The 18,669-nt window shown below is 36.1% G+C and overlaps 1 protein-coding gene across 1 annotated transcript in view; it reads left to right on the forward strand.

The window, feature by feature from the left end:
• Positions 1–345: 345 nt before the first annotated feature.
• SGCG (sarcoglycan gamma) overlaps positions 346–18,669 on the forward strand; it is a gene marked incomplete at both ends in the record, with an annotated part of 71,416 nt that continues 53,092 nt past the window's right edge. Inside the window, one exon of the mRNA XM_082337676.1 lies at positions 346–540. Coding sequence (XP_082193802.1) covers positions 346–540 — 195 coding nt within the window. The remainder of the gene's footprint in view (positions 541–18,669) is intronic.

Consider the following 18,669-nt stretch of genomic DNA (forward strand, 5'->3'; position numbering starts at 1 on the left):
TATGAAATATTTTGTGATGGGAGAATTAGAATATTATGAAAAATGGGAGGAAAGTGTTGCCACTCTATATAGGATAAAATAAATTTAAGCCTCCTGAAAATGGCAATTAATGCCGTTCATATAGTAAAACATCACATTGTGTGTACCAAAAAGTAAGATGTAAGTTTAATTTGACATGATGGGACATGATGAAAATGCTTTCCAGGTAAAACTTCATAAGAGTTTCTAGTTTCTACTAACTTGCTATTACAATTATATCTTCATATTTTCCTTGGGGTTTTATATAAATATTTTTAATTTAAGTCAAACAACTAAGCAGTCCCTTTTTTTTTCTTTACATAGCAGATGGTACGTGAACAATACACTACAACAACACCAGGCACTAGCCTAGAGAGGCCGAAGAATGAATATGTCTACAAAATTGGAATTTATGGCTGGAGAAAGCGTTGCCTCTACCTGTTTGTTCTCCTCCTGCTTATCATCCTAGTTGTGAATTTTTCGTTGACAATTTGGATTCTTAAAGTGATGTGGTTTTCCCCAGTAAGTGTCCTCTTTAATTTTCCATTCTTTTCATATGCTTTTCTCTTCCCTGCCTCACTACTTATTTTGCATGTGCATCAGCTTCTCTGTATGTAATAGAAGGTTCCTTTTTCTTCCTTCTCAACTGTAATTTGTACTTTGGTTGAAAGTATATAAGAAATATCTATCTTTGAACATGTTTCCTGATCTGTAATTTCTGTATTGGTAATAATCTTTAAAATACTGATGTTGTTGATAGCTTATGTTGAGGTGAATTCTAACCATTCTAAGAGAATATATTTTACTGGTGTCTCATAGTCTCTGTTTAGTTTATATTCTATAAATATGTTGGCTGTAATTTTATCTCATACAGAATTCCTTAGTGTTAAAATATTGCTGACAGTTGCTGGTTTTTCTTAGCTTCCTTCTCCTATTTATCAGCATCTAAACTTTAATAATTTGTTTGCCCAATTAATTACAGCTCAGAGGTAATTATTACTTCTCCGTGCTTGAGGCTAAGCAGTTATATTATTCAGGAATGAATTTAATATCTTTCCACTGTCATATATTTTAATATTTATAATGCAATTTTGCATGTAGTAGATTAAAGGGTAACTTTCAGAAGTCTGCAAGATGTAGCTTTACTCAGAATGCAATAAAATGCATCAGCGAATATTGAAGCTAAGCTAATTTGTTCGTAACATGCAGTCATGACACACAGATGATTTGAATAGGCTTGTTATAAGAAAAACAATAATAGTAAATTCCTACAGCTCTGCCCCTGCTACTGAAGAAAGTATTATATTAAAGTTCCCATTATGTATCATTATTACGCCTCTGTCACTGAATTAAGACCATTTTGTCTTCATGGAAGCATTTCTATACTCTACTTTCTCTTACTATAAAGAAAGTAGGTTAATTTTAAGTCCTACTTACTAATATAGTTCCTAGTCCTTGAATTCCCGTCAAGTTTCTTCCCCCACGTAAATTCTTTTCAGCCCTATTGCTGTCATACAGATTACAATGCAGAACATCTTAGATCACATATAATTTTTCTGTTAAGCAGTTCACATGGAAGATGTGCACTTAGTGACTGCACATCATGAATCACAGAGAACCTGAATAACTTAAAATTGTTTTCTGTGTGTCTCAGGTTTGTATTTTTAAGGTGTTTTAAAAATTATTTTCTCTTGGTTTGGTTTCTTTGTATGAAACTGGATATTTCTTCTCTAATATCAGTCAGGGCTAAAAAAAATTGCATCAGAAACTCCACTTCTAGGAACTCCTATCTCCTGCTAGTTATCTGTGAGGAAGGCACCAAATGCCCCGATCTGCTGAGGGACAGTGTCCTTCTGCCTTGGCAACAAGAACAGTTGAATAACAGCTCAAGTAGTGCAGCCTTACATTCTTTCACAGAGTGGACTGTGAATGCCATGGTTATAAAGGTTTTCCTAATTCTCTGTTAAAGAATCTGTATTCCTGACACACTTGGTTAAATAGTGGCTTAACTGTAATGCCTTCATTCATTTGGGATAATTTTAAGGAAATATCTATATTTCAGCTAAATATCAGCTATAAGAACATTTTTGCAAAGTACACGTGCATGTCACAATCCTCAGCAAAAGTATGTGTGAGGTCGTTAAGAACAGAGAAATTTTTTTGCTGGGTATTGTTTTAGTAGAGTATATCTGTCAAGACAAGAAGTAACTCTGAAGATACCACAAATATCATCCAGAGAAGTGCTGCTAGTCCCTAAGAAAAGTCTAAGAAAGAGTATAGGTGTTAACTGCATGTTCAAAGTCTGGAAGTATAATTGAAGCATCACAGTCCTTTCCTGTGTCTGAGGAGATAGTGTTTGTAAAGAACGAGTGTAACACTCATAGAAATTACCAACACTATCATCAAACCCTTTTCATGATGGGATTAAGCATTTATGCCTCCAAGTTTTTGGTTATTGTTTGAAAAAGAGAGATAGCAATATATTCTCAGAAATAGATTTTTATGATTCTTGAGTTCCAAGTTTGACAAGTATTTGCTATTTAGGAAATTAGTTGATTCATATATATCCTACTTATCCAATTAAACATTCCCATTGTTGGGAAGAGTTTAAAAGTAATTGTGAAATATTGTCCTATGCAGTCATCAGTTATTTGGCAAATATTAGTCTGTCAGCTGTGATAACACTTTTTATATTTATTAGTTATGTGTTCTAGGTATATTATGTAGAGATTACACTACTTATTATGTTCAATATTAATAATATATATTGTATTTTTAGCTAATACTTTAAAAGTATGTTGTCCTAGTTTTAAAAAAATACATTAAAATGTTATCCCTGTTAACAATATTAGAATATCAATAGCTAATAAAATATTACCAACTGTTTCTCTGTAAAATAATACAAGAAACAAGTTGTATTCTTACTAAGGTTGATAAACATATTTAGAAAAAACATGATAGACATTTAAAAAGGTATTTTTATAGTACAGTTCTGAAGAGAGTTTATGCTCAAAGGAAAATTATAACATGATTGTAGTATGTAGTTTTCTTAGGAAAACAGTTTTGCAGTATAGTGCATAGGGGTGTTGGTGCTTTAGTGAGTGATTGGCATAGTTCTATATCACAGCCCTTTTGTGAGCCCACTCAAAGCTGACAAAATTGTTATTTAGACATCGAAGTTTCTTTTATAGGATAAAAATCGTTTTCTTTTTCTGTAAAGCATCCTTAAATCTTTAATTAAATAATACCTTGCAGTATACAAAAATCACGTGCTATGTCTGTTCATAGATCCAGATTAAAATAATAATGACATTATGAACAGAGCTTCAACAAGCTTTGGCATACAATTAGTCCATGCACACATCTGTCTCAACCCAAAAAAACAAACAGTGTGATAAACACTAGCAAACAAGCTAAGCTGATAAAGGAGAACATGAACCAGACATAGATATGCTGCAAGATTAATAGATTTAAACCTCCTTGTAGAAATTTGGAAGGATGATGACAGAGACTTTTCTAAACTCCATTGTTTGAGAGTCCTCAGCATTAAAGGAACGTGACTAAATTGAACAGAATTTCATTTCATTTCATTTCATTTCATTTCATTTCATTTCATTTCATTTCATTTCATAAAATCTAGACTAAAAGGGAACAACCCGAACAGAGACTATATTCCTTTTCTCATACTGCTGCAATTACATAACATATTAACATCCCCAGGTTGTGCAGATAGATTCACAGGTATCAGATATGCCTCATTCTTTTTTTCTTTTTCTCTCCTGGCATTTGGGGGGACAGGGTCTCAAGTTTTTTTGGGGGGTGAGAGAAGAAAGCTGTGGATTCATTATATTCAGCTATTTTAGAGAAGACAGAATCAAATAATTATGCCTTGAGCTTGGTGAATAAGGTGAATTAGAGTAATTTAAAAACTAGAATTAGTTTTGCATGAAAATTAGAAAGTTTGGAAAAACTGGAGGTTGGGTTTTTTCCCCTGGACATAATATATCAAAATTTTGCATGAAATGGAAATCCCAGATTTTGTTTTTAACATATTAAGGCTTTCTGAACACTAAAGGGAACTGCTAGTCCTAAGAGTTTAGAAACTAAGAATCTTAAGGGATTTACGGCTGCAACAGGGTGAGGATGTCAGAAGCCCTGTGAACAATTCTGAAGGGTCCGATAGGTCTGAAAGAGGTCTTTAATGTGCCTGATATCTGCTGAAAGGACAAACATGGCAGGTTGGAAGCAGCGAAGATTTCTAGAGGGTGTCAGGGATAACATCTGGATAGGACAACTAAGGGTGGTACACAGCTGGATCTGCTACTTATGGATCCCATGGGAGCCAGATCTGAAGGGTAAACTTACTCAGGAAAGCTTGCTGGTGTTTAAGGACAGTATCCTCCAAATGCAGGAATGATCTCTCCTGATATTTGGGAAGATAAGTAGCCTGGCTTAGCTAGACAGGTTACTTGTGATGGAGCTCCAATGCAAAAAGCAGTATAGAGGAGTTGGAAGCAAGGACAGGCTACATAGCAGAAATTTAGAAACATTGTCTGGGCCAGGAAATGTGTCAGGCTTCCTGTGTCAGGAAAGCCAAAGCTCAGCTTTAGTTAAGACTTAAAAGGGACAAAGGGCAACAAGATGGGCTGCATCCATAGGTTCGGAGAGAACTGTCTGATTCTCTTGCAAAGTGACCCTCTGCCGTGTTTGAAAGGTTATGGAGACTGGGGAGATCCTCAATGTCTGGGCAAGTGTTGCACTTGTCTTCAAAAAAAGAGGCCAAAGAGACAGTCTGGTGAATTATGGGCTGCTCAGCCTCACTTCAGTCCCTGGGAAAATGATGGAGCAAGTCCTCTTGGAAGACATTTCAAGGCCCATGAGGGAGAATAAGGTAATGGGGAACAGTCAGCATGGATTTACCAAGGGTAAATGATGCCTGACCAACGTGGTTAACTTCTCTCTCCCTTAGGCCACCAAGACAATGGGAGGGCACAAGATGTCATTTACCTTAACTTTAGCAAGGCTTCTGACACTCTCCCACAATATTCTTGTACTCTAGTTAGGGTACAAGAAGGGTGGACAACCAGATAAGTAAAAAAAACCCAAACTGGCTGGATGGTCAGGCTCCAAAGGTAGTTACTAAAGTGTTATACTCTACATGGAGGCCATTAATAAGTGTTGCAGGGGTCTGTCCTGGGACTGGTCCTTTTTAACAACTTTGTCAATGACTTAGAAGAGGTGGCAGAAAGCTTGCTCAATAAGTTTGCAGATAGTACCAATTTGGGGGTACCATTCAATACTTTCAAGGCTCAGGCTGACATTCAGAGAAGCCTAGGCAGGCTGGAGGAATGGTCCAACCTTATGAAATTCAAGAAGGACAAATGTAAAGTCCTGCTCCTGGAAAGGAAGAGCCCCTGGCACCAGCACAGGGTGATTCTGCCTGGCTGGGGCAGCTGTATGGAGAAGGCCCTGTGGGTTGGTGAGCAGCAAGCTGAGCATGAGCCAACAGTGACCCTGGCAGCAACAAAGGCCAACAGTATATTGGGCTGTGTGAACAAGGGCAGAGGCAGAGACCAGGGGAAGTGTTTTTCTCCCTTTACACAGCACTCATTATAGCACGCATATAATACAGCCTCCAGTTTTGAGCCTCCCAACAGAACAGAGATGTTGACAAACTTTAGTACCATTTTTGTTTTTAAGAAGTTTTGTCTTGTGGTTGGCCATCTGATGTTGCCAAGACAGAGTATCTTTTTTTCTATAAATAATATTACGCTAGTGATTTCCTCTGAAAAACTCATTATTAATCTTTCTTATGCTTCTGACAAAGAGAAGATAAATGCTTCACGGGAAAAAATATATTCCTCTTTTACCTTGTTGTCTTAATTGATTAAAATGACTGCATAATTTTCAAATGGTCCACTGACTCTTAGCTTATAACATTTTAATTTCAAGGCCATCAGTTATACTAGACTAAACACTATCATATGAGATGAAAATTCATCCCTCTAGACACTATCAGATCCTAAAACATTTTACTAGAAAAATCCTGAATATATTGAATGCAAGAATACTTCTTACTCTCATTACTGTTTTCCAAATCATTATTGTGGTATGGACTATAGAACTGGGCATTTCTCAGTCTTTCTGATTGAAACTGTTTTGATTTATATGGAAAAAACAAATTTTTATCGGGCAGAGGTAACACATGCTTTAGCTGTCAGATGATTATGACACTCACCTTGGAGACAGAAGCTTCTGTTGTAGCTTCTGCTCCAATTAATATTTAATGAATTTATATGAAGTAGAACAAACTAGAAAAAGAGAGAGTAAAAGATTCTCAACATCAAATGTACTATAATTTGTCGGTTAGAGCATGGATCTCTGGGAGAAGATACGAGATCAGATTTTTCCACGGACAGGAGGAGTTTTAATCTGGGAGTGCAACAACCCAGTTGATGCCTGCAACCACTTGTTCTTAAGTAAAAGGACATTAGTACCTCTTCACAGGGTCTCTCTTTATCCTTGTAGACTTTATTCGTAAGATGGTCACTTATGAGATTTTGATTGCGTTCATATCCAATGGTGATCAGATAATTTAACTGCAAGAATATTAGTATGCCTCGATCTCTTGGACAAGTGAGCAGGACTTTTGAGGATCTATATTTTGGAATTTGATTCTTAAATTGTTTAAGTATCTCCCATACTAATTGCCCAACATATAAATTCCATATTGACATGACTCTAGAAAGCTGCATGACTGGCAAACAATTTGGAAAAGTTGGACAGTGTTGAGCTAATTTGTAGAACATTGTTTTATACAACACTGAGCATCTGAAAGCTTTATAGAGATTAGCTACTCAGTAGGAGGCATTAACAAGAGGTATTTGGCTTCTCAGTTTGTTACGTAACTGACGTGATTTCACAGCTCTCATTTTTGCTTGCATTGCTGCCTCAGTGATTTCTGAAGGTGTCCTGGGTTTGGCTGGGATAGAGTTAATTTTCTTCTTAGTAGCTGATACAGTGCTGTGTTTTGGATTTAGGATGAGAATAATGTAGATAACACACTGATGCTTTAGTTGTTGCTGAGTAGTGCTTACACTAAATCAAGGAAGTTTCAGCTTCCCGTGCTCTGCCCGGTGCACCAGAAGCTGGGAGGGAGCACAGCCAGGACAGCTGACCCCGACTGGCCCCAGGGCTATTCCATACCATATGCCGTCATGCCGAGTATATAAACTGGGGGAGTTGGCCGGGGGGCAGCGACTGCTGCTCAGGGACAGGCTGAGCATCGGTCAGTGGGTGGTGAGCAATTGCATTGTGCATCACTTGTTTTGTATATTCTTTTATCATTATTATTATTTTCTCTTCCTTTGCTGTCCTATTAAACTGTCTTTATCTCAACCCACAGGTTTTACTTTTTTGTTCCCCGATTCTCCCGCCATCCCACCAGGGGGCGAGGGGCAGGGAGGGGAGCAAGTGGCTGTGTGGTACTTAGTTGCCCAATGGGGTTAAACCACGACAGAGAGGGTTTTTTCTTTTTGCTTTTTTACCTTTCCATTATCTTTATATTCCTTAGAGAAAATTAAGTTCATGAGACTGATTTCACATTTTCTCCTGACTAAAACAATCTTTAGCTGTCCTACCCTGCTATCACATAGAGAACTAGTACTCACGTCCTCAGAACTTCACCCATAATACTGACCCATTGTGTTAACACTGTAATCAGTGAAGACTTGGACCAAAATTTTTAGGTCACTATTGAATTTCGTAGATTGTCGTGCTAGTACTCTAAAACTGAGGTGTGAAAAATGCACCTGATGAGATGATTACCATTTCTGATGCACTGGCAAATCTTGTTCAGAAACCCCACATTAATTCAGTTATGATATCATTTAGGTTATGCTACATTACCGTAATGCCAGGAACAGTCACGTGCCAAAGATGATTCCTAACTTTTTTTAGCCTCTGATGGAGAAACGCATGTTTCCATGGGTTTAATGGATGCCACACTTATCATGGTCTCCTAAAATAAGAAAAGTCAAGGCAATTGTGCTGTATTTCATGTTGATAAGGACAGACAGTCATGAAACAGGAGGGTTCCCCAGGATGACAAGTAGCCTTTCTCCAGTGTGGAGTTTGGCATGTAGCACAGGCTTTTCTCTGACAAAAATTTTAAGCACAGTGTGATAATGAATATAGACAAATAGTGTAATAATGAGTATGAACAAAGTATTAGAAGTTATTTTTTAATTATTTTTCAAAGTATTCTATAAGGCAATATCAATTTATTTATATTTAATTGTATATGAAAATGTTGAAAATCTAGCTATATATATATATTATTATATATATATTATTATATATATACATTATATATATATAATGTATATATACTATAAATATATAGTATATATATATATAAATATATAGTATATATATATTATAAATATATATATATTTTTATATATATATATATTTATATATATATATAAATATATAGTATATATATATAAATATATAGTATATATATATATATAAATATATATAATATATATTATATATATACATTAGTTGGCTGATAATGATACTGGTCTAGATCTATAAATATTGTATGTATTTTGAAAGAAATTAACTGATTATATAATCAAATACTTGTGTAAACAGCTATTTAAGCACTTGACAAATTCAGCACCAAAGATGAAGGGAATTACTTCAGGAAATATGAAAAATACAAAACTAGGAATGTGATGAATTAAGAAAGCTAAATTTTAACAGATAATCAAGTAACACTTTCTGACAGGGAGACTTATTAGACTGTGTAATAGCATGCCTTATTAAATTGGAGATGCCCAATCATTTGGAATATTTAAAACCAGACTAGACAGCAATAAAAGTGGATGGTAAAGAACACTCATTCACAGCAAGAGTTCTGCATTGCAAAGACATACACTAATGAACTTGTACAGACTTTCCATGCGTTTTGTGATTAACAGTGTATGCTCCGTGGAATTAGTTGCCATTTTGAGTATGTTACATTTTTTAATACTTAAATGAAATAAAATATTTATCTAATTATTTGGAAATTCTCATCCTAATTTTCACTAAAATATTTTCATGTCAGAACACCAATATTCCATAGTTTCTACTCTGAATAATCCTGAACAGCTGTATTTTGCTGTTTTTCCACTAAGTTAAATATAATTTGCCTCCAACCAGGCCACAGTCATTCCCACTGTCTCTATTAGACAGTGAATATTTAAATATTTTATGCAAAGATTAATAGTTGAAAAGAAAGATATTAAGATAGTTACTGCAGAAAACCTGTTATCAAAGAAAGTAAGACTTCTCAGTAGTGTGACATATATATAAAAAACATATTTTCTTAAAGCATTTGATTAATCTGAATTATATTATGAATCAAATCATGTGTATGCAAAAGAGTGTGGAAGAACACTTGTTGAAATAAAAAAAAATCTAAATTGATGGTTGGAATAATTTATAATATTGATAAAGAGTTTTAAAAAATCTGAGTACAGTGAGATTATAGTGTACATGCAAGTTTAAGAACTGTGGACAAATGAGCTCATAAGGTCTTGACAGCAGCTCCTGATTCTTCTTTGCTAGTTTTAAGTTGTGTGGGGAAAATTAAATGAAACTGCTCTTGGCAAACCCTCTGCCAAAGGAAAACCAGATGTTCTGATCTCATGGTCTGATGTACCACCTTCTTTTCTGAGCCCAGACACAATCAGTAATGTTCAACTGCACATTTTCCTGGTTTTTTGGCATGTATTTTTCCTCCCAGGAGCAAGCAGAACTGTTCTAATGTAGGAAGTAGGAAATAGGAATGATAGAGCTGGTGAAATTTACAATTTGTGTAGCTCAAGTGTGACCTGAGAAAGGTCTCTGTCCATGAAACAATCTATTTGTTCTGGTGCTGACTTCAGAGAAGAGGTTAAATCTCCCTAAAGACTTTTTATATATCTTTAGATCATCATTTACTCAACAATACTATTACAGAGATTCACATACTCAGTGAAAATTTGCTGTAACATATCTGAATAACATAAGTTGACACAGAATGGTTGAGGTGGAGGACATTTCCAAAATGTGGAACCCAGGGATTTCCAAGTGCACACCCTGATTGCGCCTTGCCTGCGTGTGAGCTCCACCCATGATTTCAGGTGCCCAAGTGCTCACAGGAGTGATGCCTGCAGGCCCTCTCCTGCTCAAAATCCACTTTCCCAAAGCAGTGCTGACATGTGTGATGGAGGACACACTATGGCATGCACTTACTCTGCAATTTAGTACCCAGAGTCAAGCCCAGCCTACTGAAATAACCACGAGATGGAGAAAATTAACAACTTGGGTTTAATTCTTATTTCTGTACTCCATATATGCATAATTGCATATACATTCATGTATGAAATCCAGCCATCTGATCAGAAACATTCACTGTGCAGAGTTCCTCAACTGTTGTTTTTCCATGTGGGACTCTTAGGATGTGTCAGTTTTGAAACTGGCACTAAGATGACCTGAGCCTGCCAAGCTCCACTACAAATCAGTGAGACAGAAAAGTAACCACTGTTCTCAAATGATGGCTTCCTAAGACATACGTTTGTTTAAATTGTTTGTATGTCATGTTCCAGTTCATGTGTTGTCTGTCATGTTAGTACTTGCAGCTAATAAATACCTTCTCTGTGTTTCTGCAATGTCTGGCACAGCAAGGCCTCCATCCAGTTTGGGACCTGTGAGCACGACAATAGGAAAGGACAAGAAATACAATGTAACAAGCCGTTTCCCATTAAACAGATACAAGATTTGATAAGATTAATCCAAAGTTAAAAGTCCATTCTCCTAAAATGTAAAGATCTGGCTGCCAGATAATTTCAGGAGTATTAATATTGAATTATACCTTTGGAGTTCTGCTGTTTTATTGATTCTTTCTCTTACCCCACACAGAAACTGTTTCCATACAGGTTTATGTAGAAGACAGAGACAGAATTGGATCTATCATTCTTCAGAAGAATCATACAATAGCCTATGGCTAAGCTGTACACCAATTTTGTTTCCCTTGGTGTGGACTAACAAGAAATCCAGTGGTTTCTGTGATTCATTGTGGGTCTTTGAAGACTTTCAGATATGTAATAAAGATCTTACTAGTAGCCTTACTACTGTTTTTACAAATCCTTGTGCCTGTAAATTCTAGAAGCACATGACCACTCCTACGATTTCTTCCATTCTTTTTTATCTAGCATATGTTTTCCCATTGTTTAGTCCTTCAATTTAAGAAACCTACCTGCCCTGTCCACAGAAGTAGATGTAAGGACCTTATATTCTTGGTTCCTCAAAGGCCTTCCACAGTTCTGTATCAGATCTTCGCACCTTTACTTCCTTAATGACCCAAACCCTCCATCACCTGTCTTGTCTATTCATTTTTTACTCTAGTAGTTGTCCTACTTCCTTTTTAGTGAGCGTCCAGGTGACATCTCCATATATATTCTGTGTACATCTTACAATGGTCTCACGTATTTTAAAGTATTTCTCTTTTGGCTTTTAAAATGTCTTCCAGTTAAAACCCTCGTCTGTGCCTTCATGTCTGCTCAGACAAAACGATGATGAGAATTCATGTTTCTCCATACTTAAATTGCCTATTATATAGCTGTACGGACTGCTTACTAAACTTTTCCAAATACACATTTCTATATACATAAAGTTGTGGGGAAAATGTAACTGAATTAAGTGTAATAATAATTAAATAATATAGAATGAAAATGTAATTGAATTAAAAACTCCTTATTACCTCTGCTGGGAAATACATGAATTGCCCTAAAACTCTCTCCTGACTTTTTATGTTAAAAAAATTATTTCATGAGCGCAAAGGAGTTCTGTTTTGTATTTCAGAATTTTCTTGTTTCACCTTTAACCAAATAAAAAAAATGAAAATATATCATCAGGGCCTAGCTATGGAGTAGGGCATGGATTGGAAATTGTCAAAAATTCTAAATTCAACAGGAATTACAAAAAGCCCTTGCCATGTCCAACTTCATATTTCATTTCTTTGTCATTACTGTTATTTTTTAGGTATGTTGTATAATTAATTTATACAAATACATGTTAAGCTACCATTTTATTGACACATAGCATATATTTATGCCATTATATTACAGATTATATTATTGTCAGTGCTAGAGTAGAGCTCGCTGTGATGCACTATAGGGAAAATTGAAAAGATTTGTTTTCCATTTTGCTTGATAAAAGTTACAAAAATGCACTTATCAATAATGTCATTAGAGAAGCATCATAGTAGGTGATTATATTTTTATGTGTAAAATTTCCGTGATCACCATCAATTTTTGTACCATGAATAAAAAAATGGTCATGATGGCATTTAGCAAAGTTAACCAGAATTCTGCTCTTAAACTTTATTTAATCAGTAATACTAAGATAAAGGGAAGGCTGGGTAATTCAAAATGAGGTTGGGTTGTTATTGCAGATGATCTGTTTTTAATTGCAATATACTGCAGTGGTTGCTATTTAATATGATAATATCATTTTAAAATAAATTTGCATGATAGCTGCAAGACAAAACATAAGGTAAAATATTTAATTCATTCCTTTCACACAGAGCTGTAAACTTCCTCAGCAGTGCTTTGTGAGGGATGCAACATCTCTTTGTCCTTTTTTCATCTCACATTTTTGTCATCTTGACTATTTAGACAGCAAATTCTGTCAGGGTGGAGATGCTTGTCACTGTGTGCTTACACAAGGCATAGAGCACTGAGACCATAAGATGAAATGTCCCCTAGTACAAATGACAGGATTTACAATATTGAATCAATACATAATCTGTGTAATCATATACACCATGCAAATATCCCTGAGTCCTCAGAGGAATCGAAGAAATTAATATCATGCACTGTTGTGCTGAAGAAAATCCTTTTGACAACCTTTACAAATCAAAGAAAAAGATTTGATTGCATTTCTTTAGCTAAGTTGCATAATTACAAATGTTAATATAATAAAATGAATTAGCCAACTTATAAAAACTCAATTCCTGAATAAATATATGTAGCAGTGGGAGTAGCAGTCTGTTTTTCTAATGTTGAGTAAATCAACCACAGGAGATGTAATGCCAGATGTAATGGCATTTTTATTAGCCGAGTAGTGTCCAGCTTTGACATGTCTGTGCAGTACACAACCAGAGACAGAATTTGCTCCTTGTTGAACAAGGAAATGAAACTGGAACTGAACCTCTTTTGAGAAGCTATTTTTTCCTCTTGAGTAATACCTGTTGTAATTAATACCTCTCTTTACTTAAGAAAGTCTGTTATTCTATATATCAGGACAAAGAGGACCTGAAAATATCTTGAAAGTATGCATCTTTAATATTAATCCTGTTTTATGAAAGAAATCTTATCAAAACTAAGTACATGTCAATGGTGTGATGAATTTGCATCTTTCGTAGCCATTTCCTTACAAAACTGTTGAGTTCAAAGTGGCCGTCTGCTTTTCTAGATCATGGAATATTACCTACCCACTTTCTAGCCATATCTGCAAAGGGTGTTTTAGTCTGTGTCCAGCCCTAAAGCCAGGTGAGGCTAACTTCTATACCAGGAGTGCTTGCTGTTGCTGAGGGCTCTGATTTGACCAATGTCTTTGACAGAAAAGACTCCGCTGTCATCTAAGAAGAGGAGTCAGATAACCTTCTTCAAGCCCTGGAAATAGAGTCCTTGCAACAGAAAATGAGATGAGGCATCAGTAATGTTATTATACCAAGCACGTACTTAGCTCCAAAATAGATATTGTAAGTCAAACAGAGTTTCATCAGATTCATTACCAATCCTGTTTTGCTGATTGCTCTTTAACAATCTCTACCCACAGCCCTATTATCTCAAGAAAACAGTACTCTGTTGTTTGCAAAGCAAGTTCTCTAAATAGTAATTGCTGCAAGAAGTACTTCAGTGAAAGCTGGATCTATAAAGGCATTAATTGAACTAGCTTTAGGGCACAGCAAATGATGTCTTGGTCTGAACTTGCCAAGGTCTTTCCCTAGGCTGGCCTAAAAGTAGGATGTAAGTGTCCCATACGTAAGAAGAGGTGTTATCTGAATAGAAATGCTGCATCCTCCCTACTCTGAAGTTAATATCATTATCAGTTCCAATCAGCAACTACAGTATGTGTGGACTTTTAATATTTGGAAAATTTGAATATTCAGAGGGCAGGTATTACAAATCAAACATGCTATTAACTCCTGAGACAGGAGCTACTTTAATTTGAATTGAGTGCATGTTAAAGCTAATGTTTGGATCAACTTAGAGATTTTATTGTTGTAACCGTCCTAACATACGGATACGCCTGTCTTTCCAGTTGTTTGATTTCTCCCCAAAAGAGGAAAATACACGTCTATCTGTGCAGCTACTAGCTGATACATAGACCAGAAGTTTAATTTCCGTTGTTCAGAGGAGTCTGAGGACTGCAATTGAGTCTAATGCTGAGAAGGTGCAGAAACAGTGATGATATAATAAGAGTGGTTGGCCTGATATAGTGAGCCCCATGTGTATCAATTTCTGTGTTGGAAGGAAAATGCAATTTACAGTTATTGATTGAATTTAGGTGACTAGAAATACTCATCATATACTGAATGAATGTTCCTCATGCCTCATCCTCATTTTTAAGGGCCACATGCCTACAGCAGCAGACCTCTACTTATTATATTGGCTTGGGACATAAATCTCAAATATATCATCTGATGCTTTTTTGACTATGTAAGACATAGACAGCACAAGGCTCAGCTGCCTGAGAACAAGTCACTGCGTGCAAGAGCCCTAGAGCTACAGCTGCTTGCTTCCACTCCTAGTAGTCCCACAGCAATGTGCCATGTGCAACTGTTTCCATGTGACTTTCTTGGTCATGAGCCAGAGCAGCAGGTTTCACCATGACAACGGATGAAAGAGGGAAAGTTCTTGCATCCTGTTTCAACAAGACAGGCCTTTAGCGCTAGCCATGCCAATGCTGTCAAACTTGCTTTATCCTGTCATGTCTGTATTTTCCTCAACACAGATATTCATAGCCAGAAGAAAGCAGTCATGCCACCAGACCATGAGTATGACTTTTGGAACTTTTTGGTCCTGATGAAGGACTCAGTCCTTCTGTGGTCCTCTGAAAGAAACTTAAAGGCCTTTCCACAGCTTGTGGACATACTGCACTTCTCTACTGGCTTTGCGGTGAATGGAACTGCTTTCCATTATTTCAGAGGAAAAATATTTTACATTCATTGTGTCTTGCGTCTGAGAGAGTGATAACCCATCCGCAATGGTCCTCCCATCCAGATGCTCCATAGAACAGTGAATCTTAACTAAGATTATAGTAGTGGTGGCTACTCATTTCAGGTGGTTTAGAGTATCCCTATGTAGACAATTTGCTGAATAACTGTCAAATATCCTTTAGACCATGATTTCTGAATTAAAGAGCCCTTTGTTGAACTTTTATGAGACTTGAACAAACTCAGAGCTCAAATTTCTTGTAGAAGGCCTTGGCTCTGTTTCTACAAGCACTTACCTCCTCAAGAGCGTTTTCAACTGATAACAATTGCTTCTACTGCAGTTGAAGACATCCTGTTACTCCAGTTAGAATCTGCCTAGCAGTTTTGAAAGTAAAACTGGTCACACCTTTGTGAACACTAATGCTAAATCACATCTTTGGTGCATAAGGGTTTGGCAGCTGCCAGGAGTTCCCACGCCAGTCAACTCCTTGCAGCAAAATCTGCTCAGTTTCTACAGAGATACTATTTCATCCTCCTCTTCTATGCAGCTCAGTCCCTGTCTTGCTGAGGGCTTTGACAAATTAGAAAACATGAGCCTCAGGGTCATATGCACAACAGTGTGTTACAGCTCACGGCCAGCACACTCACGCAGTGACAGTCCCCAACATCAGGGTAACAGGAATCCAGACTTGCCATACATCCGCTATGTTTAATGAAGCACTTCTTTTTTTTTCCTAATCAATAGCTTATTGTATAACTGCCTCAGAGTCCGTGTCTAACTGAAATTTGGACCCTTTCCTCAAGTCAATAGAAATATTTTTTATTCAATGATTTGAATAGGTACAGAATCAAATCCTTGAAACTGAAAGCATCAAGGTTATTCATCACTGAGGAAGTCACAATACTCAGTAAATAATAATTGGCTTCTCCTAAATGGTAATATAAGAAGCAGAGTGGTTGTTGAGAGAACATTATGTGTAACATTATACTCCTCCTTTTTATGGAACTTATCATTGGATCTCAGTGCATTAGGGTGGTTGTTTATCCTAAATCCCTCTCTTTTACATTCCATGTAACTTCAATTTGCCAATTATAAAAGGGGGATAATAGAATTTCCCCATCTCACAGTACTGCATAACTCGGTACTCTTACAGTCTTGAGATGCTCAAATATTGTGGTACTAGGGAAATAATAACTGTTTACAGTCATAATGGTAATAGAAGTGAGGATCATTCTATGAAATCCACATTTTTGTTGGTCTCATGCATGTTACAGAGTTTATCTGTTCGTCATCACAGGTAGTCATTTATGCAGGTAACCCAAGTCTAAATTTCTATGGTTTTGCACTTCCAGAGTGGTCAATGAGAACGGATAATGAGACTCTCATTCAAATATATGAGAATGTGAGCTTTGTGTCAATGCTTAAATGAAATATCTGATGAAGAAAATAGGACATACTTGAGGGCATACTTATGCAAAGTAATCCTGAGTGATATGACTGGATTTACTGAAGAATAAGAACTTATAGATAAGTTAATGTGCTAAGTTTTGTCACATGGCATATTATTCTTGATGTCAAAGACATTCCTTTGTCTATGTAGCATTTTTAGAATAATCATTGCTGAAAAATCTGAATCCATTAGAAAGAGTGTGCTGAGTAAATTGCATAATCTTCTGTTTCAACATCAATTATAAGTTTTTTTTGTCTCTACTAAAAATTTTTTCCTGGCAAAGCCAAAGGCAGGGTAGAGATTGCCACCCAGGAGTTTGTTAATTTTCCCTGGTCTGCTTCAGAGCAAGAATTAATTGCTACTTCTTCCTCTGCCTTCTTAAATTTCAATGTCATTTTTATACCTACTCTATTATATACTGTTTATTTAGTTCCTTATATTCCAGCAAAAATATGCAAACTGTGTTTAAACCTGATGGTTAATATAATGTACTTTCAGCTGATGAGAAAAGGCATGAGGTCAGAGCAATAATGAGATCCTAAATTTAGTTAATTAAATGAGAGCCATTTGTTAGTGGTATTTCTTTAGAATATCCTGATATTTCATGTCATATTTTTCCAAAGTGTTTGTCTTAAAACCTATGTATTTTTATGGTGTTGAAGTGATCTCTGTTTTGTGTTACAAGTTAGAAAAAACTGTCCATAGTCTTCACTAGAAAAACATATTTCTAAATCACTCAGTGCTGCCTAGGAATTGTGATTATGAAAGCCATAGGGGGCTCATCATAGGTATTATTTTAGTTTTGCCTCATGAGATGCATCAGTATATACTAGGTACTTTTTAAAAGCTTTACAATGGTTTAGAGTTTAGAAATTGTATCTACTTCCACTGAGAAAAGTCAGTACATTATGTATTTCAAAGCAGTAAAATATTTGACACTGAATAACAGATTTCATAAAAGGCTATTCTGAAAGCCTCTTTCCTGAAATAAGTCCTTGCTGAGGAGGAATCACAGTTGTACTCTCCAGTGGAGTGAACTGCTGACATGAATATTTCTTACCTTACGGAATTTAAGCAAAGCTCATTTCTCTCTTTGTCTCTCTTCAAGCCTGTTAAAAGAAAATAGCTACCACTTTTCATTGAAGGCTGGTTAGACATGTTATTTAGCATTATTCGGAGACAGAGGGAGAGAGAGAATATATAATCTCATTGGCGAGAACATACCATATTTGAAAATAATTATGGTCTTTTAAAGTTACAACTTTTTTCAGTAGTAGGCATAATTCATTAGATGAACAGGTGGCATGTTACATCTAACATTTGTTAGATGAACAGATGTGGCATAATTCATTAGATGAACAGGTTATTGATGTATCATCAGTGGCCTGTCATGTATCTCATGACAGAACAACCTGCAGAACAACTTGAAAAATATTTGGAGTGACAATATTTTTTGGATTTATTGTTTACTATTTAGCCCTCCCACCTACTCCTTGTAGTTTGAGGCAGTTGACTTGAAATATTTTTGTGTGTGGCCAGGCTGTGAGGATGAAAATTTTTTGCCAAGTTTTCTCTAACTTTTTATGGCAGGGGGAGGGGTGAATCCTTTACAAATTAGCTAAATACCTGTGAAATACCTTGCAGCCTGCAAATCCTCAGATGTACTTACTGAAGTAATTCCTCACTCATTTTTCACATTATCAATTCCATGATAATGATGAAAGAAAATAAAAACGATGAAATAAGATATGGGCTGAGCTAAAAACCTGGAGGGAGTGACTAAGAGTAAGGAAGGTATAAAAACTGACAAGCAGGTGATAGAGAGGAAGGAAGATAATAGTGTGCAAGATAGAGCCTTGACCTACAATTAGAGGAGAAAAAAATGAACCCAAGGAATGAAAAAATGAATTAAAAAGAAAGAAGTAATTACTGAAAATGGAA

Source organism: Platalea leucorodia (assembly GCF_965183815.1).
Source record: "Platalea leucorodia genome assembly, chromosome: 2".
Classification (NCBI taxonomy): Eukaryota; Metazoa; Chordata; class Aves; order Pelecaniformes; family Threskiornithidae; genus Platalea; species Platalea leucorodia.